The sequence below is a fragment of the Melospiza georgiana genome, chromosome 12 (genome assembly GCF_028018845.1).
Source record: "Melospiza georgiana isolate bMelGeo1 chromosome 12, bMelGeo1.pri, whole genome shotgun sequence".
NCBI classification, from domain to species: Eukaryota; Metazoa; Chordata; class Aves; order Passeriformes; family Passerellidae; genus Melospiza; species Melospiza georgiana.
In genome coordinates, this window is record NC_080441.1 from 1,006,983 (window position 1) to 1,032,540 (window position 25,558).

General features: G+C 61.0%; 3 protein-coding genes across 4 annotated transcripts; 1 reads left to right on the forward strand and 2 right to left on the reverse strand.

Moving 5' to 3' along the window:
• Positions 1-608: 608 nt before the first annotated feature.
• Positions 609-5,625, reverse strand: SRPX2 (sushi repeat containing protein X-linked 2). Its single transcript, XM_058032925.1, has 10 exons — positions 5,565-5,625; positions 3,867-3,950; positions 3,590-3,781; positions 3,299-3,475; positions 2,012-2,138; positions 1,772-1,893; positions 1,487-1,666; positions 1,246-1,379; positions 1,056-1,177; positions 609-789 (listed from the first exon to the last, which is right to left on the reverse strand). Exons 1-10 carry the CDS (start codon positions 5,623-5,625, stop codon positions 609-611), a joined length of 1,380 nt encoding a protein of 459 aa, XP_057888908.1.
• Positions 5,626-8,261: 2,636 nt separating this feature from the next.
• TSPAN6 (tetraspanin 6) lies at positions 8,262-13,983 on the forward strand. Of its 2 annotated transcripts, XM_058032667.1 has the most exons (8): positions 8,262-8,365; positions 8,464-8,652; positions 9,031-9,105; positions 9,973-10,071; positions 10,323-10,478; positions 11,118-11,201; positions 12,933-13,032; positions 13,311-13,983. In XM_058032667.1, the coding sequence occupies exons 1-7, from the start codon at positions 8,279-8,281 to the stop codon at positions 12,999-13,001; spliced, it is 759 nt and encodes a 252-aa protein (XP_057888650.1). In that variant the 5' UTR covers positions 8,262-8,278; the 3' UTR covers positions 13,002-13,032; positions 13,311-13,983. The 2 variants fall into 2 exon arrangements, with proteins under 2 accessions (XP_057888650.1, XP_057888652.1); XM_058032669.1 differs by lacking the exon at positions 9,031-9,105.
• A 1,780-nt stretch (positions 13,984-15,763) lies between these two features.
• On the reverse strand, positions 15,764-25,154 carry TNMD (tenomodulin). The gene is made up of 7 exons (XM_058032814.1): positions 25,082-25,154; positions 24,839-24,973; positions 20,879-21,019; positions 19,984-20,085; positions 18,152-18,305; positions 16,830-17,005; positions 15,764-16,016 (listed from the first exon to the last, which is right to left on the reverse strand). The coding sequence occupies exons 1-7, from the start codon at positions 25,127-25,129 to the stop codon at positions 15,807-15,809; spliced, it is 966 nt and encodes a 321-aa protein (XP_057888797.1). The 5' UTR covers positions 25,130-25,154; the 3' UTR covers positions 15,764-15,806.
• Between the last annotated feature and the right edge of the window lie 404 nt (positions 25,155-25,558).

Consider the following 25,558-nt stretch of genomic DNA (forward strand, 5'->3'; position numbering starts at 1 on the left):
CGTATTCTACTGCCAAAGCAGTTCCCAGAAAGGGTTCCCCGTGGGTGGTGGCAGAGGGAGTGAGTGCCAGGGGAGATGGCAAGCCCTTGAGGGTGGACTGCATGCTGGCTGCCTGCTGTGGGCTCTGCTGGGCACGGGGCCGTTGGCTTTCAGAGTGGGGGGCATCGGGTCCGGGTCGTGCACAGGGTGAGCTGTGGGGAGGCTGAAGCTGCTGTGCTAGAGGCTGTTACCCTGCTGGCTGGCCTGCCCTGCCTGCCTTGCCATGCTCCTGGCTTCCCCCCTGCCCTGGATTCAAGCAGGGACCCTCCAGTGTCTCCCAGCAGGGTCCTGTTGGGCTGAACCATCTCCCAGCTGGAAGCAGCCCCTGGCCCTGGGCAGGGGGACACTGCTGGCACACAGTCCCTGCTCTGGCCCTGGGCAGGGGGACACTGCTGGCACACAGTCCCTGCTCTGGCCCTGGGCAGGGGGACACTGCTGGCACACAGTCCCTGCTCACCTGTGTGTGCCAGAGCAGCCAGGGAGGGGTGCCCGTCCCTGAGCCCCCTGGCACCCTGCTCCTGCTCCTCAGCGGGCACTAGGGGAGCAGCGAGGGCGGTGTCCGGGGCGGGTCACTCGCAGGGGTCCCCGCTCTGTGCCCGCCGCGCCGCCTCCCGCGGGCTCAGCAGGTACGTGTCGATGAACACGAACAGCTCGTCGGGGCTCACCGGGGCGATGTAGCGCTCGCGGTCCGTGCCCGCCTTGTCCAGCAGCACGGCGTTGAAGTGCGAGCGTGTGAGGTGCAGGTAGCGCCTGCAGGTGCGAGGGGTGGCTGCTCAGGGCGCTGGGCCTGCCCGCCTCGCTCCTGCAGTGGGGTCCCCCGTCCCCTCCTGGGGGCTGGCGGCGCTGGGAAGCTCCGGTGCCGCCGCATTCAGACTTGCAGGGGTTCCCCTGCCGCATGAGTGGCAGTGCGGCACAAAGGGGCCGTTCGTGAGCCCAGCTGCCGCCTCATGCTTTGCCATCGCTAGAGGCGTTCCCGTTCCCCGTCCCCTTGTGCCGGACGGCCCCACCTGCCCTACCTGAGCTCCTCGATGATGCCCAGGGCCAGCCGGTGCTCCCGGATGCGCCCCACCTCGTGCGGGGGCTGTCCCAGCAGCTCCACGGTGGTGACGTGCCGCAGGTCCAGCCCGCAGGCAGCTTGCTGCGGAGGGCACAGTGAGGGGTGCTGGCTGTGCAGCTGGCCCGGGGGCGGCAGGCACCCGTGCTCACCTGCAGCATGGACATCTGCATCTTGTAGTAGCGGTTCGAGGGGTCGGGGGCCGAGATGACCAAGAGGCGGCGCTTCTCGTGGAACTGATCCAGCAGGCTGGCGGCCGAGCTCACGTCCGTGTTGATCTGCATGGCTGGGGCACGACACGAGCGTGCGGGGAGGTGCCGCGGTGCCCCCCGTCACCCCTGGGACCCACAGGGCAGCGCCCGAAGCTCCGCCCGAGTCCGGCCCTGCACTTACGGGCACAGAGGGGCTGGGAGCCCGTCCACTGCTGGCTGGACTGGCACACCCGCAGGGAGGTGCCCTGCCGCTCGAAGCCCCCGTCGCACAGGTACTCGCAGGTGGCGCCGTAGTTGTTGCCGTCGGAGGTGCAGGAGATGTACCCGTTCTGCGGGGGCTTGAGGACAGGGCAGCGCCTCACTGCAGAGGGAGAAGGGGCCTGAGGGTGGGCGCTGGGTGCCCTGCAGCGGAATCAGTGCAGGCTGCGGCCGGGGCAGCCCCGAGTGCCCTCGGCCGCGCTCTCACCGTGGACGCGGATGCTGAACTTGCAGCTGGCGCGGTTGTAAGCCTGGTCGTGGGCGGTGTAGCGGATCACATGCTCTCCTGCGGGGAACTCCGAGCCGGGCTCCGGGCCCCGCAGCGTCACCCTGACCCACAGACGGGTTTGTCCATCGGCACCCCGGGTACAGCCCGCAGCCCCCGCTGGCAGTGCCCGGCACGGCCCGCAGCCCCCGCTGGCAGTGCCCGCAGCATCCCTGCCCTCACCTCTTGATGACACCGTCAGCAGAGTCCCTGACCCGGGGCGGGTCCCAGTACACGGTGGCCGTCAGCTTGCCCGGCTCTGCGATGCGCTCCCGGGAGTCTGGGCAGCGGATCTTGGGAGGCTCCAGGTCTGCCAGAGGGAGAGAGGGATTCATGGAACCTGTGGGTGCCCTGGCTGAGCCGTGAGAGCGGTGTTGAACCACCCCAGAGCCTCGGAGCCACCCGGAGCTGCTGTAAAGCCAGTGCTGAGAGCCCCAGTCCAGGCTGTGCCTGTGCTTCAGGGCTAACGGCACTGCGGGGACAGGGACAGGGGTCCCGAGGGAGGGGGGTGCAGGAATGCCAGGGCTGGCTGTGGGGTGACACCTGCAGGTACCCCAGGCACGGGTGATGAGCCCCAGCGTGCCCCAGCAGTGCGGGGGGAGAATTCACCTACACAGGGGGAGAATTCACCTACACAGGGGGAGGATTCACCTACACAGGGTGAGGATTTACCTACATAGGGTGAGGATTCACCTACACAGGGTGAGGATTCACCTACACAGGGTGAGGATTCACCTACACGGGGTGAGGATTCACCTACACAGGGGGAGGATTCACCTACACGGGGTGAGGATTCACCTACACGGGGTGAGGATTCACCTACACAGGGGGAGGATTCACCTACACAGGGGGAGGATTCACCTACACAGGGGGAGGATTTACCTACACAGGGGGAGGATTCACCTACACAGGGTGAGGATTCACCTACACAGGGTGAGGATTTACCTACACGGGGTGAGGATTCACCTACACAGGGTGAGAATTCACCTACACAGGGGGTGAATTCACCTACACGGGGTGAGGATTCACCTACACAGGGTGAGGATTTACCTACACAGAAGGAGAATTCACCTACACGGGGTGAGGATTTACCTACACAGGGGGAGGATTCACCTACACAGGGTGAGGATTTACCTACACAGGGAGTGAATTCACCTACACGGGGTGAGGATTTACCTACACGGGGTGAGGATTCACCTACACAGGGTGAGGATTCACCTACACGGGGTGAGGATTTACCTACACAGGGGGAGGATTCACCTACACGGGGTGAGGATTTACCTACACAGGGGGAGGATTCACCTACACAGAAGGAGGATTCACCTACACAGGGGGAGGATTTACCTACACGGGGTGAGGATTCACCTACACGGGGTGAGGATTCACCTACACGGGGTGAGGATTTACCTACATGGGGTGAGGATTTACCTACACAGGGAGTGAATTCACCTACATGGGGTGAGGATTTACCTACACAGACTGGCTCGCTGCCGCTCCAGCGCCCATCCTCCATGCAGACGCGGCTCCGGTCGCCCTCCAGCTGGTAGCCGGGCTGGCAGGTGTAGTCGCAGCGGGAATCCATCTGCACGCCTGCCGAGCACACGTAGGAGCCCCGCAGCACGGCGGGCAGCACGTGGCACCGGATTTCTGGGATGGAGAGAGCAGAGAGGGCGGGGAAGCGGCTGCGGGCCGTGCGGGTGGGCAGAGCCGCAGGGCTGGGTGCTGTGGGCATGCTGGCAGGGCAGGGCAGGGCACACTCACGTCGGCAGTAGGCCATCCCCGACCAGTGGCGGCTGGGCAGGCACTGCACGGCGCTCGGACCCACCAGGCGGTAGCCGCGGGCGCAGCTCAGCTCGCAGCGGGTGCCCAGGCTGCTGCGGTACGAGCTGCCCCGCGGGGAGTAGCAGGCGGCCTCTCCGCGGTGGATGCTGAGCGTGGCGCACCACTGGGGCACTGCGGGAGAGCGGGCAGCTGGGGAGCCATCTGCCGTGCCTCGGTGCCCCCGCGAGGACGCAGAGCATGGGCTGGGCGCTGTTACCTCGGCGGTAATCCGGGGCGGGCTCAGGCGGGGGCTCCTCCGCGTACACCTCGTTGGTGTGGCTCTCCAGGTAGTAGCCAGAGCCTGGGGGGAAGGAAGAGACGAGCAGGCTGCGGGGCAGCTCATGGCTGCGAAACGTCCCGCAGCTGCCAAGGAGCAATCCCAGCCCCGGGCAGAGCCTGTCCTTGGGGCTGCTGTCCAGGGTTAAAGCGGGCAGACGGGAGCGCAGTCCCCGGGGGCACGGAGGGCGCTGGCACCAGCCGCAGACTAAACAGCGGCAGCCGCGCTTGTGGCAGGAAACGGGCGCTGGCGCGGAGCGGGCTGGCACCGACCCCCAGCTCCTGCTGCCGGGAAAGCCTTCCACAGCTCCCATGGCACCGCCGCTGCCACGGGGCATCCCCAGGGAGGGAAGAAAGCTGCTCTTTCTTGCCCTTGTCTGTCCTTGTCTGCCCTTTCCTGTCTGTACCTGCGCTTTCCTGTCCTTTCCTGTCCTTTCCTGCCCGTCTCCTCACCCAGGAAGGGATGGCGAGCCCGGGGCTGCTGGGGGTGCCCGTGCCCCAGGGAAGGATGGAGCCGCTGGAGGGGCTGGGCCAGATGCGGGCCGCTGGCCGGCCGTGCTGCGCAGGGGGCCCTGAGGACAGCCCTGTGCCATCCTTGCGGGCCGGCCTGTCCCTTCACGGGCACGGCGCTCGCCGTGGGGAGGGGGCCGTGCCGGGGCCAGGCTGCCGTCCTTGCCCGCGGCCCCTCGGCGCCTCGGCCGCCGCGGCATTCCCCAGCACTGAGCTCACGTTTCCGCCGCGTTTCCGCCGGCCCCCGCCGGCGCTGCCCCCTCCTCGCCGCCCGCCCGGCGCTGCCCTGGGCACGGGGATGCTCGTTCTGGGCACCCCCAAAGGCGGCAGCCCCGCCGCGCCTGCACCGTGTCCCCCTGTCCTGCCCCGTTTTGGGAAGGGGACATCCGCCGGGGCAGCCCGAGCAGGAGCCCTCCCGTCGCGGGCAGGAAACTCCATTACGGATCTTCCCAAAGTGAACTTCACTGCGGAGCGGCTCCCCCGAGCCCGCCCGTTCCGCAGCGCCTTTATCCGGCTGCCCGTTCACGCTGCCGCGGCTCCTCGGGGAGCGTGGGGATGGATCCGTGACCCGGGGAGCGAAGCTGTTTGCGGGGAGGCTGCCAAGACCCCTCCGGGGGCCTGGGGAAAAGTGCAGCGTGTCGCCCAGCAGATGTGCCATTTAATGTTCCCTTCCTCTGCCAGCGCTACCTTTTCCTTCTCACCTGGGGCCAGCTCAGCCCCGCAGGAGCATCCATCCCCAGTGCTGCAGCATGGCCAGGGAGGGGATGGGAGCAGGGAGGGGAAACCACCCCAAACAAGGCCCGTGAGCTGCTCGCCCAGCCGTGGGTTGGTCGGGAGTGTGGGCTCGGGCCAGCGCACATCTGCGGCCCCGCGGGAGCCGGGAGGCAGGCGGGCCGGGCGTGAGGAAGGCAGGCTGGAGTTGTGCTCCTCCCTGGGTGCCTGCCAGCACCCCCTCGGTTCCTCCCTGTACCCGCAGCTCACCCGCACAGCCTCCCCATTCCCCGGGCACCGATGCTGCCCCGGCATCGCTTTCCCGGGCTCCGTCCATCCCTTCCCAGCCCTCGGCAGGAGCGGGACCGCGCACGCTGCCGCCCCGGGAGCCCGCGGTGCCCGCGGTGCCCGCACTCACCTTCGTGCCACGTGGATGACACCAGCCTGGCGAGGGCCAGCAGCAGCACCGGGGCTGCCATGCCGCGCTGGGCTGCCCTGCGCCGCGCTGGGGCCGGAGCGGCCGCGGGCCCCGGAGGGGATGGAGCGGGGCTGGAGGCAGGGGGCCGCCCCCTCGGCCGCCTTGGCACCGCACAGAGCTCTGGCCCTCCCGCCTGGCCGCTCCGCTTCTGCCGAGCAAACTCACTGTCCCCCTTGGCTGCCCATCCCAAACATTCAAAAGCCGTGAGTCAGGCCCAAAATGATGAGATTGTAAAAAATAATAAATCCCGGGATCGCCCGTTTTGCGACGCGCCTCCTGCTTCTCCGGGGCTTTAAAAAGTTGTAAGAGGCTTTCTCCTGCGAGCAGAAGAGCCAGGAGCCTGTTTGCACACAGGAGAGAGCCAAGCCGAGCCCGTGCCAGCCCTGACGGGCTCCGGGAACGCGGGGCCTGCAGGGGCGAGCAGCAAACCGCAGGAGCCAGGTCCCCTCTCCCACCTCCTGCCGGAGAGAGGGAGGGGAGGAGGGAGGGAGGAGAGACCCCGCTGCAGACGGAAGGCTCCGAGAAAAGCGCTTCCAGCTGGGGTCTGTTCCCTGCCGCAGCCCGGCCCCCGAGAACAGGGACCGCAGCGCTTTGTCAGGGGCCGCTGGGTCGGGCAGGAGCCGGGCATGGGGCTGGCACTCCGCGGGGCAGGAGGGCAGGAGCCGGGGCTCCGCTGGGGTCGGGCAGGCAGGGCAGGAGCCGGGGCTGGGGTCGGGCAGGAGGGCAGGAGCGGTGCCCGGGGCTCCGCTGGGCAGAGAGATGGGATGGGCTGGCACGGACAGGTAGGAGCGCTCCGTGGGGTGTGCCAGGGGGGACGCGCTTCTCTCTCAATGGGCTAATTAATTATGTGGCGGCCAGGCTGGGAGCGCGCTACTTAATGACTGTCCCGGGCAGGACAGGGCAGCCGGGAGAGGCTGCTGCTGCCGGGGAGGGGAGCCCGCAGCCCCCGCAGCCCGGGGACACCCCCGGCAGGGCTCAGCCCACGCAGCCCGGCGTGCTGGTAGTGCCATGTGCCGGGCGCGGGGCGGCTGTCCCGCTGGACACCTGGACACGGCGTGGGGCACGGCAGGGCTGCAGCAGGACAGCAGGGACTGGCGCTGGCCGCCACCGCGCAGGAGGTGGCACAGGCACGGCACAGGCGGGGGGTGGCACCGGGGAGGCAGGGAATGATGGCGTGGGTCGGGCAAGGGGTGGCGCGGGTGGCACAGTGTGGCACGGGACAGGCGGGAGGTGGCAGCGGGTGGCGCCAGGCAGGTAGGAAGTGGCATGAGGCAAGCAGGGGGTGACGCCGGCAGGCGGTGTCACGGGGGAGGCAGTGGGTGGCACTGGAGAGAGGGTGACACGGGCTAAGCAGGGAGTGGCACTGGACAGGAGGTAGCAGGGATAGGTACGGGGTGGCACGGGCTAGGCAGCAGATGATACCGGACAGGTCGTAACAGGGGGCAGGCGGGCGGTGACATCAGACAAGGGGGTGTCACAGGACAGAGGATGGCCCGGGACAGGCGGTGTCACAAGACAGGGGGTGACAGTGGATAGGGGATGTTACAGGACAGGGGGTGACAGGACAGGGGGTGACAGGGGATAGGGGATGTTACAGGACAGGGGGTCACAGGACAGGGGGTGACAGTGGATAGGGGATGTTACAGGACAGGGGGTCACAGGACAGGGGGTGACAGTGGATAGGGGATGTTACAGGACAGGGGGTGATAAGGGACAGTGTGTCACAGGACAGGGGGTCACAGGACAGGGGTGACAGTGGATAGGGGGTGACAGGGGATAGGGAATGTTACAGGACAGTGGGTCACAGGACAGTGGGTCACAGGACAGGGGTGACAGTGGATAGGGGGTGACAGGGGATAGGGAATGTTACAGGACAGTGGGTCACAGGACAGGGGTGACAGTGGATAGGGGATGTTACAGGACAGGAGGTGACAGGACAATGGGTCACAGGACAGGGGTGACAGTGGATAGGGGGTGACAGTGGATAGGGGATGTTACAGGACAGTGGGTCACAGGACAGGGGTGACAGTGGATAGGGGATGTTACAGGACAGGGGGTGATAAGGGACAGTGGGTCACAGGACAGGGGTGACAGTAGATAGGGGATGTCACAGGACAGTGGGTCACAGGACAGGGGTGACAGTGGATAGGGGATGTTACAGGACAGGGGGTGATAAGGGACAGTGGGTCACAGGACAGGGATGACAGTGGATAGGGGGTGACAGGGGATAGGGGAGGTCACAGGACAGGGGGTCACAGGACAGGGGTGACAGTGGATAGGGGGTGACAGTGGATAGGGGATGTTACAGGACAGTGGGTCACAGGACAGTGGGTCACAGGACAGGGAGTGACAGTGGATAGGGGATGTCACAGGACAGTGGGTCACAGGACAGGGGTGACAGTGGATAGGGGGTGACAGGGGACAGACGTGTCGCAGGACAGGAGGTGGCCCCTGACGGGTGGCCGGGGCGCCCTCTGCGGGCGGAGGGGCGCAGAGCCGGGCTCCGCCGGTACGCTCGGCCGTTTCCGTGAGCGCTCGGGCTCCTCCGGCGGGGGGCGGGCCCGGCCCGTGCGGGGGCGTGTCCGGGGCGTGTCCGGGGCGTGTCGCGAGGCCCCGCCCCGGCCCGCCCGTCCCGCGGCCGCCCCGAGTCGGCCATGGCGTCCCCGTCGCGGCGGCTGCAGACCAAGCCGGTGATCACCTGCCTCAAGAGCGTGCTGCTCACCTACACCTTCGTCTTCTGGGTGAGCGCCCGCCCGCCCCTTCCCCCGCCGCGCGCCGCGGCTGCGCCGCCCTGTCGCGATAGTCGCGAGCCACCGCGGCTTTCCCCTCTCCCCACCAGGTGTCGGGCATTGTGCTGCTGGCCGTGGGCATCTGGGGTAGGGTGAGCCTGGCCGTCTACTTCTCCCTGCTGGACGAGAAAGCCACCAATGTCCCGTTCGTGCTGGTGGGCGCTGGCACCGTCGTTGTCCTCCTGGGCACCTTCGGCTGCTTCGCCACCTGCCGCGGCAGCACCTGGATGCTCAAGCTGGTGGGTGGCCCGGGACACGGCGGGATGGAGCCCCCTCCTCTCCTGATCCATCCCGACCCGTCCTGATCCATCCCCAAACACCCCGTCCTATTCCTGCCTGGTCCCATCCCTGCCCTGCCCCGTCCCGTCCTGTCCTGCCCCATCCCCTCCTTCTCCACTCTCCCGTCCCATCCCGTCCCGTCCCATCCCATCCCATCCCATCCCATCCCATCCCATCCCATCCCATCCCATCCCATCCCATCCCATCCCATCCCATCCCATCCCATCCCATCCCATCCCATCCCATCCTCTCCTCCTCCACTCTCCCCTCCTGTCCCATCCCCTCCTGTCCTGCCCCATCCCCTCCATCCCCTCCCATCCCATCCTTTCTGCCCACAGTATGCCATGCTCCTGTCCCTCATCTTCCTCATCGTCCTGGTGGCCGCCATCGTGGGGTTCGTCTTCAGGCACGAGGTGAGTCTGGGTGGCCAGTGCCGGCTCCCAGTGCTGCAGAGTGAGTTTGATGCTGCTTCTACCCCAGTGTCACCGAGGGACAGAGGGGCTGCCTGGGAGCGGTGCTTAGCTTGGCAAAGATAGGGTTAAACCATCACAACGAGCAGCTCGGTCCCTGTAAGGACCCAGAGGAGCAGCCTGGGTGCGGGGTCAGTCCGTCAGAACAGGCAGAGTAGCCCTGGACTGTAATTTCTGGCTTTGGTCTATCTTCTGCAATGATTTCAGTAGTTAAAGCTGCTGGGAGGGTTTCTGTGCCTGCTTGGGAGGGCGCTGGCACGGTGCAGCTCCTTGTTATTACACACAGCATCCCTGCTGCCACCGAGCACCCAGCCTGCCCTCTAATACAGCCTCTAATTGCCTGTGCTGGGAGATGGCTGCTGGCCACGGCCGGAGCCACTGCTGCCATCGGGGGTGACTAACGTGGGGTGGGAGGGACAGCAGGACAGCAGGGACAGCAGGACAGGGCAGCAGGGACAGCAGGGACAGCAGGGACAGCAGGACAGGACAGCAGGGACAGCAGGGACAGCAGGGACAGCAGGACAGCAGGACAGCAGGACAGCAGGGACAGCAGGACAGCAGGACAGGGCAGCAGGGACAGCAGGACAGCAGGGACAGCAGGGACAGCAGGGACAGCAGGGCAGGACAGCAGGGACAGCAGGACAGCAGGGACAGCAGGGACAGCAGGACAGCAGGGACAGCAGGGCAGGACAGCAGGGACAGCAGGGACAGCAGGACAGCAGGACAGCAGGACAGGGCAGCAGGGACAGCAGGGACAGCAGGACAGCAGGGACAGCAGGACAGCAGGGCCCTGACACCTCTGTCCTACAGATAAAGACCAGCTTTGAGAGCAACCTGGAACTGGCCTTGAAGGACTACAATGCAACTGCAGATCCTCACAGTGGGGCCGTGGACACCATCCAGAGAACGGTGAGAGCCCCTGGTGGGGATGGGTGACAGCCCCTGGCTGGCAGCAGGTGGGAATGCTGCCCTGGCTCAGGGTGTCCCCTCTGGCCTCTGTGGCACCAGCATCCCCTCACAGGCTTTGGAATTTGGCAGATGTTGGTGAGATGGGGGAGCCATGGCAGTGGCTTTGGAATTTGGCAGATGTTGGTGAGATGGGGGAGCAGGGGTCGGTTCCCTGGTGTGACCAGGCTCCCCACATGTGCTTCCCACTCCAGCTGCACTGCTGTGGAGTGCAGAACTATTCTGACTGGGAGAAGACTGAGTACTTCAGCCAGAAGGGCATCCCCAGAAGCTGCTGCAAGAACCAGAACGACTGCTCAGATCAAGATCTCAAAGACCCAAACAAGGCCCAGCTCAAAGTGTTTGTGAACGTAAGTTAAGCTCAGAAAAATCTGCCTGCTGCTCCTGGAGGTGGGAAGGGCAGGGATGGGTGTGTGCAGGAGGGCCAGTCTGTCCCTGGCAGGCTGGAAAGGACAGCTGCCCCATTGATGCTGATGTTCAGGGCCCCAGGGACTCCCCTGGAGTGGGTAAGGGTATGGAATCCTCCCTTCTGTGTGAGGCTCCCTCACTCCTTCCTTCAAGGCCAGGGCCCAGCCCGACCCAAGCTCTGGCCTTTGGGGATGTGTGATTTGAAGAACAGGTGAGCAAGGAGCAGCTTCCCAGTAAAGTTTGTTTCAGCAGTGCTGCCATCTCTGTCCCTTGGGTGCAAAGTCCTGAGCCGGTGCCGAGGGTGTGTGACCTCATGCTCAGGGATGGTTGGGTGATGCAAGGGCTCCTGTGATGAGTCACCTGGCTGGGGCTGGGAGCAGCCCCAGGGCACTGCTGCCCTTGATAAGGCCTCTGGGCTGGGGCACTGCGAATGGCTGTGCTGGGGCCTGGCAGGAGGGGTCAGCCTGGACCCCCCTGCTGCCTGCACAGAGCATCTTCCCCTGGAGCTGTGGGGAGGAGCTGCTCTGTGCCCCTGGGGTGCAAGGCACTGCATCCACGTGCTTGCTTGGCTTCCTCTGCAGGGTTGTTTTTTCCTGGTAACGTCAACAATGGAGTCCAAGATGAGCGTTGTGGCCGGAATCTCCTTTGGCATCGCGTGTTTCCAGGTAAATCTCCTTGTCTGGCTCGGGAGGAGGGCAGGGTGAAGCCAGCACGTCTCCAGAGGGATTTCATTTCAGTGCAAAGTCTGGCGTGTACAAAGGGCTGGTTTCAGCCAGGGAGGAGCAGCCACTCTGTGGATTCCCCTTACATTCAGCCTGACCGCTGTGCAGGCCCCGGTCTCTCACACCCAGGGCTGAGGCCCCAGCTCTGTTTCCTTGAGGCCAGGTTTTTTATTATTACTATTATTATTATTATTATTATTATTATTATTATTATTATTATTATTATTACTATTATTATTACTATTATTATTATTACTATTATTATTATTATTATTATTATTATCTCCTCTGTGAAACAACAGACTCCAAGAAAAGACAAACAGAGATGGACAAACTCTGTGCCTGCTGTTGGCAGGGATCAGATCTGTGCCCTTCCTTTTCCTACCCACCCTCACTGTTATCAGGGGCTGTTTGGCACCACTCCTGTGTGGTGGGGTCACCGTGAGTGCCGGTGTGGCACTGCTTGTGCTGGTGGCTGACCTCCCTACCCTGCCCCGTGTCCTCTCCTGCAGTGTCTCCTTCACTTTGCCGTGCAGGGCACTGCCTGCAGCAGCAGCAGCAGCAGCAGTGTGCTGGCCAGCCCAGCCCCAGAGCTCTGTCCCGGCAGGAAGCAGGAGGCCCCTGCCCCCAGCCGGGGCTTTCCCGAGGTGCTGAGGGCTTTCCTGGCTGCAGGATGTGCAGCTGGCCCTGCTCCAGCTGCACTGGGCCAGCCTGCTGGGCTCTGGGCTGAGCAGCCAGCCCTCATTCGGAGGGGCTCACACTCTGCCTCCCCTTGGCCCAGCACCCAGAGGCTGTGGTGTGAGCATCAGGGTGCTGCTGGCTGGGACTGGGGACAGGAGCCTGTGGGATACTCTGCTGTATGAGCCTGTCACTGTGTATGAGCCAGTCACAGATGGACTGGACTGGGGAGAGGTGGGAGCCTGCAGCTCATGGTGCTGAGGGCTTTGGGAGAGCCCGAGCTGCTCTGCTGTGCCTGCTCCTCCCTGGCTGGGCTGGGCTGGCTCTGGGCTCACTGAGATATGCCTGATACACCACTGCTGAACTGCACACACACTCCCAGCTGCAGCATTGTCTCAGCTGATGGCAGGCTTGGGCATTGTCGCCAGTTCCTGGCTTTTATTGCCCCCTCGACAGGCTTGGCGGGGTCACACCTCAGACAGGGAGCCTTTGTGCTGATGTGCCTGCAGCCTGGCTTGTGGAGGTCAGAGTCATGCAGGGTCTGGCCCTGGAGCCTGCACAGGTGCTGGGAGGCTGTGTTGTGATAACAGGGCACGTGTGATAGCAGCACCTTGCTGATGGGAGAGCAGCAGCCTTGCTTCCCCAGCGCCCTTGCAGCAGGGAGAGGTGCTGCCATTCTCCAGTGGCTGTGACACTGCTGGTACCTGTGTCATCTCTGCAGTCACCATAAAACAGTCAATGCTTCATGAAGCAGCTTGTAATGGGATGGGACCTGGGGCATCTCTAGTGAGGAGCTTGTTTGGTTGGTGCTGCCAGGATCCTGTGCTTCGGCCACTGTCGGTGATTCTGAGGCAGCCTTGTGGTGGTTTGCAAACCCCACTGTCCATCCTTGGATTTCATAAAACCTGGGTCAATCTGTCAGGTTTTCTCCTGAAAACACCTCTCCCTGCTTTTGGCTCCTTCTGACATGCAGGGTTTGTTTTTTCTCTTTTCCAGTTGATTGGCATCATCCTGTCCTGCTGCCTGTCCCGGTACATCACCAACAACCAGTATGAGATGGTGTAGCTGGCCCCCAGAGCTCTGTGCCTGTGGCTGGGTATGTCTGTGAGCCTGGGGGCTGCTGCTGGTCACCCATGGGGTGAGGGTACCACGTGTGGGGGGTTTAGGGTCAGAGGGCACCTGCAGGACCAGGTCTGCTGTGCCATTTGACCCTGTGCCATTTGACCCCGTGCCATTTGACCCCGTGCCATTTGACCCCGTGCCATTTGACCCTGTGCCATTTGACCCCGTGCCATTTGACCCCGTGCCATTTGACCCTGTGTATAATCCATGTAAATCCATCCTGCCTGCTAACACTCTCTGTGTGCCTTGCAGGGAATGGCTGGGGAGGATGCCTCCCCCTCAGGTGTTCCCCTGGATGCCACGTCGTGAAATCTTGCTTTGAACTGACTGATCTTCTTCTCAGCTAGCTCACAGAAGGGAGTGCAGCAGCTGTCCTGCTGCACTCAGGGACTTGTCCTGACACTACTCTGCTGTGCCACTGCCTGGGTGATAACTGGTGTGGCTGTGGTGGCTCCTGAGTGCCACCCTGTGCTGAGCTGACTGTGCTGGTTCAGCACAGCCCCCGGGTGTCCCAGTGCTCATCTTCAGTGCCTCCACTGGGAAAGGGGTGCTCCCCCTTGCCTTGGGCAGCCCCTGGACACCCCCTCGCTCTCCAGACACAGTTGTTCTCGAGGCAGGGCTGTGAAACTCAGTCCTGCCTGCCTGAAGCCTTGGCTCAGCAAGGTTGTTGCCAAGCTGCCTCCTCCCTGCCTGGGTTTTATATACTTTTTTATAGTTGTACTTCTTTAAGGACGGGCTGTAGTGGTTCTTGTAAGCTGTAGTGAGGTTTGGTGATGTAGCTCCTGGTGCCTTTACCTTGGTAGGTGTCCTTGCACCGATTCAGCTGTGACTTGATTGTCAGTATTATATGCTGCTTCAACTCATTTTATGTATTGAGTAGAATCCTTTTTGTCCTGAGACACAATAAATATTAAGATATTTTACTCTATGAAACCTCCTTGACTTTTCTTTTCGTGTCCTGGAAATTCCTCTCCTTGAAGAGCAGCAAATCCCCCCAGGGCTGATCTGCTCACTCTGGGCCAGCCAGGAACCTCTGGCCACTGCAGTTTGCATTCCTCCAATGTGCACTGGTGCACTTCTGCCTGCAAATAACTTCTGTAATTGAATTTTCTTCATAGCAGCGGTTGTGTAACAGTGCTGGAGCAGAGGGCCTGGAGCACCCCAGCCCAGGAGCAGGGTGAGTAACTTCAGCCCAGTGTGAGCCATGCTTGGCCTGCTGGCTTGGAGCAAGGGGCAGGGCAGTGCCAGGCCCCAGCTGCTCCCCAGGGCAAGAAATGTGCATTTAAGCTTTTAAATTCATCTGTTACTGCTCGTTTTGGGCTGTTTTGTCAGCAAGCCTCTGCCTTTGTGAGCCTGGTGCTGCAGTGAAGCAGTGAAGCTCCTCTGCCAAGCTTGTGGGATTTTTGGGTCTCAGGCACTGAACTCAAACAAGCTGAGCTGTGTCTGGCTGGATGTGGGGCTGCCTGTCCTGTTCTAGGGAGGAGGCAGGTGTGACCAGAGCAGGGAAGCCACCAGTGGTGGCCCTTTGTCAGTGTCACCCCTCTGGCCAAAGCTGTCCCAGCCCAGCAGTGCCCTGGTATGGGCCAGCCTGGCTGCTGAGGGAGGGAAATGCCCCAAACCCTCATGATGCATTTATCCCAGGTGAGTAAACCAGGCTGCTGTCAGCTCCTGGCTGGCTGAGCCTCCTGCCTCGGGGTGTGAGGCATAGTGTGTCAGAGCTGGGAGCTGGGCTGGAGATTGGCTGCGGGGACGTGAGGGGGGTCTGGCAGCCCTGGGGATGCCACACCTGGCACCTGTCCCCGTTCCCTGCTCTGTCTGCACATTGCAGCCACGGCAGTGTGCTCCCCTGGTGACACTGAGGGTGCCAGAGCTCCTCAGCAGCAGCTGGCCCCTGGGGTGACATCTGGCACCTGGCTTTGGCACGAGCCCAGGGTCATGGGCAGAAATGTGCCCAGGGTGCACAGGGGTTTTGGGGAAAGCCTTCAGCCCTTTGGCAGGCACTGTCCTGCTCAGGGCAGCGGCAGTGCTCAGGACTTACTCCTTCCCTCCTGCAGCTCAGGCTTCGCCCATTTGTTGGTGACAGGGCTGGGGACAGCTGGTGCCACCTGGGGTCCTCCATAGGAGTGGACTCGCTGTGACTTTGGCTGCTCGGTTCCTCAGGGAGCCCCTTGTGCCAGCTCCCTGTGCCTGTGCTGGTGGCACCCCTGAGCTGTCAGCAGCTGAACGGAGCCCGTCGGAGCAGGCTGGAACAGGTCGGGCCGTGCTGAGCAGCCCCAGCAGCACCAGGGCCCTCCGCAGGCTGCAGCGCCCGCACTGGGCTCTGGGTGCTCCTGGAGGCAGCCCCGCAATCAATCAGATCCCTTGGGAGGCAGCCCCACAATCAGATCCTTCGCACACCCATCGAGCACCACACTGACACTAAAGGACTTCAGTTCTCTTTGCAATCGCTCATACAGGACGTTTATTGTTTGCCTCTTGCTGCCCAGCCTGGCTCCCGCAGCCCCGCGGGGGCAGCGCAGGGTGCGGGATCACCGGGCACCAGCTGGCAGGGGTGCGGGATCACCGGGCACTGCCCGGGTAGGGGCACAGGGTCACCGGGCGCCGGCCGGGCAGTGCCCCGCGGCGCTGTCGGCGTGCCAGCGGCTCCTGGAGGCGGGCAGCGGGCACGGCCCGGCTACACCGTGCCCGGTTACACCCTGCCCGGTTACACCCTACCCGGTTACACGGTGCCCGGCTACACCGTGCCCGCTACACCCTGCCCAGCATGCGCGCGATCCACCAGTTGCAGGGCATGATGACCCGGCAGATGACCCTGCCGCCCTGGTAGCAGTACGGGTACGGGTGGTAGCCCAGCAGCGGCTCGCACACCCGCCGGCAGTAGCGCTGGGCACGGCGGCACTGGGCACAGCAGTAGCCCCGCTCATCCCACAGCGGGTGGAACTCCAGCCCGTTCTCCGACTGCCGGCAAGAGACGCGGTCAGAGGGGCTGCGGGGCTGAGGCACCCGGGAGAGGGGACAGGACAACCCCAGGGGGGGAGCAGGGCTCCCCGGGGCCGTGGAGACACCCCAGGGCATGCACAGGGCATCATCATCCCAAGGAGCACAAGCTGGGGCACACGGTGGGCAGGGCAGCCCAGGGCGGGTCCCTCACTCAGGCAGGGCAGCCCAGGGTGGGATTCCCTCACTCACTCACTCACTCACTCACTCACTCACTCACTCACTCACTCACTCACTCACTCACTCCCTCCCTCCCTCCCTCCCTCCCTCCCTCACTCACGTAGGCAGCCCAGGGTGGGATTCCCTCACTCACTCACTCACTCACTCACTCACTCACTCACTCACTCACTCACTCCCTCCCTCCCTCCCTCCCTCCCTCCCTCCCTCACTCACGTAGGCAGCCCAGGGTGGGATTCCCTCACTCCCTCACTCACGCAGGGCAGCCCAGGGTGGGATTCCCTCACTCACTCACTCACTCACTCACTCACTCACTCACTCACTCACTCACTCACTCCCTCCCTCCCTCACTCACGCAGGGCAGCCCAGGGTGGGATTCTCTCACTCCCTCACTCACACAGGGCAGCCCAGGGTGGGATTCCCTCACTCCCTCACTCACACAGGGCAGCCCAGGGTGGGATTCCCTCACTCCCTCACTCACGTAGGCAGCCCAGGGTGGGATTCTCTCACTCCCTCACTCACGCAGGGCAGCCCAGGGTGGGATTCTCTCACTCCCTCACTCACGTAGGCAGCCCAGGGTGGGATTCCCTCACTCACATAGTCATTGACGGGCAGGTCCTCCTCGGTGAGCTGCCGTGCCCGACGCTTGGGCCCTGCCCGTGTGTTCTCCTGCAGCTCCTTGTGTTCGTTCCCCCCGTCCAGCCAGCTCTGGCTGTCCATCTGCAGCTCAGGCTCTTCTTCTTCTGCCCCTTCGAGGTTGGCCAGCTCAGGAGCTGCAGGGAGAGTCCAAATGTCGCTGTCAGTAACCACAGAACGGGGGAAATGCAGCAGCAAGAATGAGCGTCTCCACCAGAATTTGGTGCCAAGGTACACAAAAAGCCCAGTGCAAAGCAGTGCTCCATTGCCTCCTGCTGTCACCCAGCCTGGGCAGGGCTGAGGGAGCCCTGGGCAGGGCCCGTCCATCCCCATGCCCATGGGTGGGTGCTGCTGGCATCTCCTGCGTGGGGCTGTGGGTGTGCAGAAGCACATCCTCCTGCTGGGCTCTGCTGCTGGGGGGTGGGTTTGTAGGGTCCCATCAGAGCAACAAGATGTGGGGCACATCATGCCCAGTTTCAGCTCTCTTAGCTTAGGAAGGAACCACAGCAGCAATAATTTCCTCTACTGGGGAAGGTGCCAGGCAGCCTTGGGCACTGCTGTCCTGGCAAGGGCTTTGGATGCCCCCTGGTGCACTCACTGAGCCAGGACACTGCTGCAGGGGGGTGCAGCAGCAGGGACAAGGAAGCAGAAAGGGGACAGCAGTCAGGGACACCAGCCTCCCTGCACCAGGGAGCTGGGGTGCCCAGCTGCCCTCCGGAGCACAGGTGAGCTGGCCTGTACCTGTGATCCAAGCCATGTGCCTCCGTGGCTGCAGAGCAGAGGGAGTTTGCTCAGCAGGGACTTTTAAACTGCCTCATTGGGCTGGAAGTGGGTTAGAGAGAGCAGGTAATTACAGCAGCACATCTCAGAGGCCACAACCTCTGCGAGGGCCGTGCAGTGAGCAGCTGGAGGTGGCAACCCCGCCGTGCGATTTAGATGCAGATGTCTGCTCGCACTCTGATGTTCATGTGGGGACGAGGATTTGGGCGTCCCAGTTTCCAGCAGTGCTGCTTTCTTTGCAGGTACAAGGGATTATTTTTTTTCTCTCCCTTGTTATGAGGAGGGCGGCCACTCTGCAAAGCGCAGGGCGGCGGGGAGCTGGCAGAGACAAGTGCTTTGTGCAGAGAATCTTCAGCCCCTGCTATTACACTGGCCAGGATCTCCTGTGGAGCTCATGCCTGAGATGTACACGAGGCTGTGAAAGTGGGCTCCCAGCATGGCACAGAGGGGACATGGCAGAGGGCCACAGGCAGGGCCCTTGGGGAGGAGATGGCTCCTTGTACCTGCTATTGGCGTGGGGTGGATCCAGAAGATGGTCACGTTTTTGCAGATGTCAAAAATTTTGGAGCTCCTCAGGAATTCCTTGTTCTGAATGGGCTTTTCCCCAGGCACCCAGACCACAGACTGCTCAAAGTAGGTGGTGGTGATTTCCTGTCCCTGGAAGAAGAGCAAGACATTACCCTGGCGTGGTGAGACACCTGCCCTTGGCTTAGAGGCACCTCTGCCCTCCCAGAGAGCAGCTGGACCTCACCTGCCTTGGCTCGTGGTGCTCATGGGATGCACATGCAATACCCTGACAGCCCTCACCACCCTTCTCTCTCCTCTCTTAGTTCATCACCCCAGACCCTTTTCCTGCCCAGTCCCCACTAACTGGAAGATCCTTTTGGAGCCCCCTTAATCATTTAAAACACAAGATTAAACCACCTCTGCTCTACTTTGCTCCTAGGATTTAATTCCTCTCTCCTTCTGCTGCTGATTTTTTGATCGAACACTTTAATTTACTCCTCACAGAAATTCCTTGCACGGCTGTGTTCAGTAATTTATACCACATGTCTCTGCCGTTGCATTAGTCCATGGTGTGTTTTGGCAGGCACTTAGGGAGGGAGATATATAAAGATTATGGGATGGGTCTGCGTGAGCTCCCTGCCAAGGCAACCTTCTCTGTGTTGGTGGTGGTAGCCCATAGAGCAAGCTGGCAAAAAGCGTTTTTCTCTCCAGAAGGCATCCCGAGCTGTATATCTCTTTTATAGAGTTTTTCCTTACGGCTTTGGGAAGTCACAGGAGGGAGCCACCACAACCCGAGCGAGTCTGGGTCATTTTTGGAGCCTGGTGGAAGCTGCAGGGTCGGGGAGGTGCTGCCTGCAGGACCTGGCAGCGTGCAGGCTCCAGGAAGACATGACTGGAGCTTAAATCTACATTTATCTCACTGGCTTTTACATCCCAGCTCCCTACCCGGGGCAATGTTCTGCTACAGCCTGGCAAGTTATATCCCTTTTACGACGGTGGCTGGGAAGATCTATGAGCTTCTTAGGGCATAATCAAAGAATCGGTGTCTGGGAATTTGGGTCATGATTCAGGGAAATGTTTCTGCCCACGCTTCATTTCAAACACGTGTCCTGCTGGCGTTTTATCTGCAGCAGCTTCCCTGGGGGGGGATTCAGTCTGCAAACGAGGAGGCAGGAAGGCTGTGCCCTGTGCCACCTCCAGGGATGGGGACAAAGGACACTGCTGTCCCTGCAGGTCCCACTGTCAGGGAGGGTTCAGTCATGGAGCCCACACTCTTGCATGCAGCATGCAAGGCTCCTTGCAGCAGGGTGCAGGGCAGCTAAACGTGTGCAGGAAGCAATCAGGCACATCAGTGGCACAGAGGTCCATGCAGGACAAGCAAGTGGCCCCAGCCTGGTGCTTCCCACCCCTCAGGTCTGCATGCCAAGGGTTTTCTCAATTTGCATTTCTTAAACGTGGCTGCTTTTTAAATCCCTTATTTCTGCCTCATTCTCTTTGAAAACATGAGGCTCAAATCTTGGAGAAAACAATTTGATTGACTTTTTGGTGCCTGCTAATCCTGAGCTGCCTTACGACCTTTTGACTACAACAGGATTATTGTCCTTGATCTCTGGTATTGTGCTGAGAGGCTTTTGTCTGTTGCTTTCTAATCCCGTCTCTTTTCGCTTGTTTTCATAAGCAATCCTCTGAAATAAGATCAGTTTATGAAGCGATCACAAGTCATTATTTCTTTATTGCACATCTCTGGGAAGGCAGCAGGGGTGGCAGCCCGATGCCAGGGAGAGCAGTGGGTTTCACAGGGCGGGGCAGCCCTGCTCCATTCACCTACCTCAAGCTCAGGGATCTTGGCCTCTGTGGTCTCAGGCAGGACTTTGGGCTGAGTTTTGATGAAACATTTCTGAAGTCCCACAAAGAAGATGCCGGTAATTCCCTACAGGATGGAAGCAAACACCCAAAAAGCAGTCAGGGCAGAGAGCAGGATGGATAACCCACTGGAGGCAGGGTACAGCTGGAGGAGGAAGGTTTAGTCATATTTTTCCTGTTGCTATTTTTGTGCCAGTTCCGTTCAGCAGCGCTGCTAAGATGTACTAACAGGTTCTCATAAGGGATATTGCATTTTATGGTTTGGGAGAACTGGGCTTTTTACAAATATTTTAAGGCAGGTAGTCATAAAATTTTACTCTGCTCCTCTTCTCCTGGTAACTATCATGAGCTCTCATTATAATAAATAAAAATATGCAGAATAGCATCTGACCGTTCTGGTTTTATGAACATTCAGCCCCCAGTTCCTGCTAGGTTATTAGCTCAAAACTCTGCCATATGTCACTGCACAGGGTATTTCCCTACAAATTTTAATTAGGTTTCATAGAGAGCCTTCTTCAGTGTCATGAGGTTTTAATGCTCTCCAGACAGACAAATGCACTGGGCTCAGATAGACTGATGATCATTGCCTTCCTTTGCAAGGGTAAATCCAATAACTGGCTCTGCTTCCAGGATGTATTCCACTGGAACTGAACCACAGCGCTGTTAAATACAGGTGGAAGCTCATGTAGATAGCACATCTCCTTTGCTTTGAGAGCATCCCCAGGGTGTCTGGGTCCTGCTGTCCCTGATGCAGGAACAAATAGTCCTGGGACTTGCTCTGGGGGCTTCACAGTGTCCTACAGGACCCATCAGTCCCTCTGCAGGACTGCAGGGCCTCAGGGACAAGCCGCCACACTCACGTTTTTGAAGTCATGGATCTCCAGGATCTCCTCGCTGCCATTCCCGCTGCTGAAGGTCTCTGTCCTGGTCAGGGGGTCAATCTCCATCACAATCTTCTTCTTCTCACCGTTGCTGAAGAACGTGTGCTCCATGTCATAGACCTGGAGGCCAAAGCCACACCGGGGTCTGGTTTCACAGGCTGTCCAGCGGGTGGGCAGGCTGTGCTGGGTGTGTGACCATGGCTCTGGCTGCTCCCTCAAGCCCAGCTGCGAGCCACAGCAATCCCCAGGACAGCACGAGGGGAGGCAGCTCCCAGGCAGGGCCTGGGCTGTGTGAAAGGGCAGGCTGCAGCCAGGGTGAGGGGTGTAATGTGTGTCAAGCCTGGGACGTGTGTCACACCTGGGAGAAGATGCTGCTCACACGCCTGCAGCAGGAGCCTTGCCTCAGATCAGCCTTGGCTGGTGCTCTCTGTGGCACGAGCCCGGCTACAGCCCAGGCTGGACTGAATTCCCGAATCCACAGGTGCTTTATTCTCCTTCTCCCTGGTCTGCTTGTTGCCCCCTGCATCCCTGGCTGCTCTGCTCCATCACGGTGTCCCCGGCTCACCCGCTCCATCTCTGTGCCTCCTGCTTCTCCCGAAAGCCAGAGGGAAGAGCCTCTCTCTGCCTGGAGGAGATCAAGGACTGCCTGCGGATCAAAGAGCTCCTCGAGGGCTGCTGCAGCGCTGCGGGGCGTTGGCAGCCGGCTGCCCGGCGGGCGCATCCCCGGGGAGCCGCACCAGAGGCAGCAGCGGCAGCGCTCTCCTCTCCTCTCCTCTCCTCTCCTCTCCTCTCCTCTCCTCTCCTCTCCTCTCCTCTCCTCTCCTCTCCTCTCCTCTCCTCTCCTCTCCTCTCCTCTCCTCTCCTCTCCTCTCCTCTCCTCTCCTCTCCTCTCCTCTCCTCTCCTCTCCTCTCCTCTCCTCTCCTCTCCTCTCCTCTCCTCTCCTCTCCTCTCCTCTCCTCTCCTCTCCTCTCCTCTCCTCTCCTCTCCTCTCCTCTCCTCTCCTCTCCTCTCCTCTCCTCTCCTCTCCTCTCCTCTCCTCTCCTCTCGCACTCCGGCAGCCCTCGGTCCCTGTGGATGCCTGACCCTGCCAGGATGAGGGGTGGCAGATGCTCTTTGAAGCACAAAAACGATCCTGAGAAAAAACGAGAGCTGCCGGGCCCTGGGGAGCCTCATTTCCCAGATCCAACGGTGCCGCGGGGAAGTCAAAGGGATTCTGCAAATCCCCTCAAGCCCATGGGGCAGGGAGAAGAGATGGAGACACAGCAATGGGAGAGCCCTGCTCATCCCATGGCATGGCCATGAACTAGGGCAGGAGATGGAGACAGAGCAATGGGAGAGCCCTGTTCATCCCATGGCCATGAACTAGGGCAGGAGATGGAGACAGAGCAATGGGAGAGCCCTGTTCATCCCACAGCATGGCCATGAACTAGGGCAGGAGATGGAGCAGAGATGGAGCAGAGATGGACACACAGCGATGGGAGAGCCCTGTTCATCCCATGGCATGGCCATGAACCAGGGCAGGAGATGGAGACAGAGCAATGGGAGAGCCCTGTTCATCCCACAGCATGGCCATGAACTAGGGCAGGAGATGGAGCAGAGATGGAGCAGAGATGGAGCAGAGATGGAGACACAGCGAGGGGAGAGCCCTGCTCATCCCATGGCATGGCCATGAAGGAGGGCAGGAGATGGAGCAGAGATGGAGCAGACATGGACACACAGCGAGGGGAGAGCCCTGCTCATCCCATGGCCATGAACCAGGGCAGGACATGCTGGCCCCACTGGCGAGGGGCAGGAGCTCTGCCCTCGGTGCCAGCCCCCGTTCACAGTCCCTGGTGGCTGCACATCCCTCCCCTCGGGGTTCAGAGCCCCTGAGCTGTGCTCCCAGCATTGGTATCACCTGTTTGGCCCCCACCTGGGTGCAGAACTGCCTGTGCAAATGGGAGCTGATGGGAACATTCTGCTCAGAGGTTAGAGGAGAGATGTGTGCCTTGGCAGCCACGGACATCTCCTGATGGTCTGCAGGAAGACTTTGTGAAGATATACAGCTCTCCATGGATTTCATTATACGGTGAAACAGTCTGAAGCCTAAAATGGGTGGAAGGTCGCTGGTTTTGACTGACAAAATGCACACAGTGCCATAAATCACTTCAAGGAGGGCAGGATCCCGGGTGGCACCTTACCTTCAAGTGCCTCTCCATTTACAGAGAATGACTTTGGCCAGCAGAGCAGCCAGCTAAGCCACTTGGGCTTTGCCAGCCCTGCGCTGCTCAGAGAGCTAGGAGATGTTTTATAGGGCTAAAGATGACACTTGCTGCTGAATGGTTGAAATATGTCCCTGTGTGAGGCTGTGATGAGCCCCTCGTTAGCTGAATCATCAGCTGTGCTGGCCGGGACGAGGCTGCTGTGCAGAGGGCAGAGCCGTGTCCAAGGCCACCCCTCAGAGGAACGACTCTTCTTCCAAGCTTTCTTCCACTCTCCAGTTACATGAAGGAAGCTCGAAGGGTTTCATGTTCTTTAAAGAGTTTAATTCCCCTTGGCTGACATCTTTGAGGGTTACCAACCTCCAGCCCCCTCCAGCCTGTTTGTCCTGGGGACTCCTGGGCCAGCTGGAGAAGGCACAGGGACGGGGCAGTGCCGGGCGCTGGGGGTGTCTTGCATCTCTGCTGCAGGAGCAGCTCTGCTCTCTCCTGACCTCACACCCTGCTGCCCTGCCCATCGGGGAGTGCTGCATGGACTCCATCCTCCACCGCTGAGGACACCCCGGGCTCTGGCTGTCCCTGCTGAGGCTGTGGCATTGTCTGTGCTTGGAGAAAACCGCCCCTGCAGGGGTTAACAGCCTCTTCCCCTCACGGCTGGCATGACCCCTGTTTTTCTAGGAACAGTAGAGACTTTATAATGGTCTTGGCAGGATTCTGGAGGAACATATGGCTTTTATTGTTTTTCCTTTTCTTTCAGGGGGTATTTATTTCTATTTGCTGATAAGAAGATAAAGTTTCCAGCGAGCAGGGTGCTTCCTTTGCCCAGCAGGAGGGCGGCCTGGCCCGGCTGGAGCAGCTCCAGGACAGTGCAGGGAGCAGAGCGGAGATGCCAGCATGGGAAAGAGGCTGCCTGGGCTGTGCACAGGAATTTGGAGATGTTCTTGAGAGCCAGCAAACCCCACTGGTGACGGGGTGCAAAGCGGGGCCTGCTGGATGAGCAGGGAGATTGGAAGGAAGGGAGGGTGAGGGGCAGCAGGCAGGCTGTGGGTTTCAAGGTTAAAGGGTTCCCTCGGGCTGTGGGATAAAAGGGTTCTGGCAGCAGTGCCAGGATGCCAGGCAGCAGCGGGCACAGACGGCTGGGGAAGCACAGCCCTGCTGCCGCCCCGACAGAGCGCTCACACCGCGCTGGGCTGCAGCTGGGGATAAAGGAGCCCAATCCTGTTAGCACAGGCTCCTGCAGAAGCTAATCCGTCTCACCGTCCCTCACATTGCAGACACATTAAAGTAAGAAATATAATCCATGACAATCAATCACCGCTGCGTCCTGGCTTTCTCTCCTCTTTATGCGGTGGCATAATGACTTTTCCACCGGTTTCTGGCAAGATAATTGAAATGAAATGGAAAATATTTTCTTACTTGTCATAAAATTTGCTGCCGGTGAAATAAGAGAAACTTTAACTCTTCATGGCGTAGCTCCCATCCCCTGTAATTGTCAACTGGGGATAGAGCGCGGTGACGGGGGAGAAAACCAGCCTGCATAAAGTAAAAGCTAGTTATGAATAATACAAAGATTTTTAAAAGTCCCACGAATACCCGTGGTCTGAGATAAAACGCATTTTGTGAAGTTGCCTGCCTGGGTTTTGGAGAGTTGTTAAAAGTTTCAGCGAGCCAAGGGGAGGGGGACAGCTCTGTCTGGGGCAGCGACGCTCTGAAACGCCGGATCAAAGAGTTTTTACTTACTTTTCTGGGCGCTGGGTTCCAGAGGTACCTGACACCAAAACATATCAGGATGAGGGAGAGGAGCAGCAGGCTGAAGAGCAGTCCGCAGAGCTGGTACCTGGGGCAGCCCTTCTCCCGCGCCTTGGCCGCTTCTGCCTGCGGAAGGGAAAGCGGCGATGGCCGGGCTGTGCCGAGGGTCCCGGCAGGAGGGACAGCCCCCCTCGGGCCGTGCGGGGACCGGGCACAGGCCGGCCGAGCACTCACGTCCAGAAAGCGGCAGCGCTCCGGGCTGCGCCCCGCCGTCCCTCCCATGGTGTGCGCGCTCCGTGTGCGAGCGGCCGGCCCGCCCGAGGGGGAGTCACCGAGGGGGCTGCACCCGCGGGGAGGCAGGGCCAGGGCACCCCCGGCAGGGACAGATACCAGAAATGTCAGCTGTGATCTGTGCTGCTGCCCCAGCCTGGGCTGCACCCGCGGGGAGGCAGGGCCAGGGCACCCCGGCAGGGACACGCACCAGAAATGTCAGCTGGCCCCGCCGTGTGTGGGTGTCACACTGGGGGGTGGCTGTCACACTGTGGGGTGGCTGTCACACTGTGGGGTGGCTGTCACACTGGGGGGTGGCTGTCACACTGGGGGGTGGCTGTCACACTGGGGGGTGGCTGTCACACTGGGGGGTGGCTGTCACATGGCCGGGGACAGACAGGCTTCTCTCTGACCTGTGCTGCTGTACCAGCCCGGCCCTTG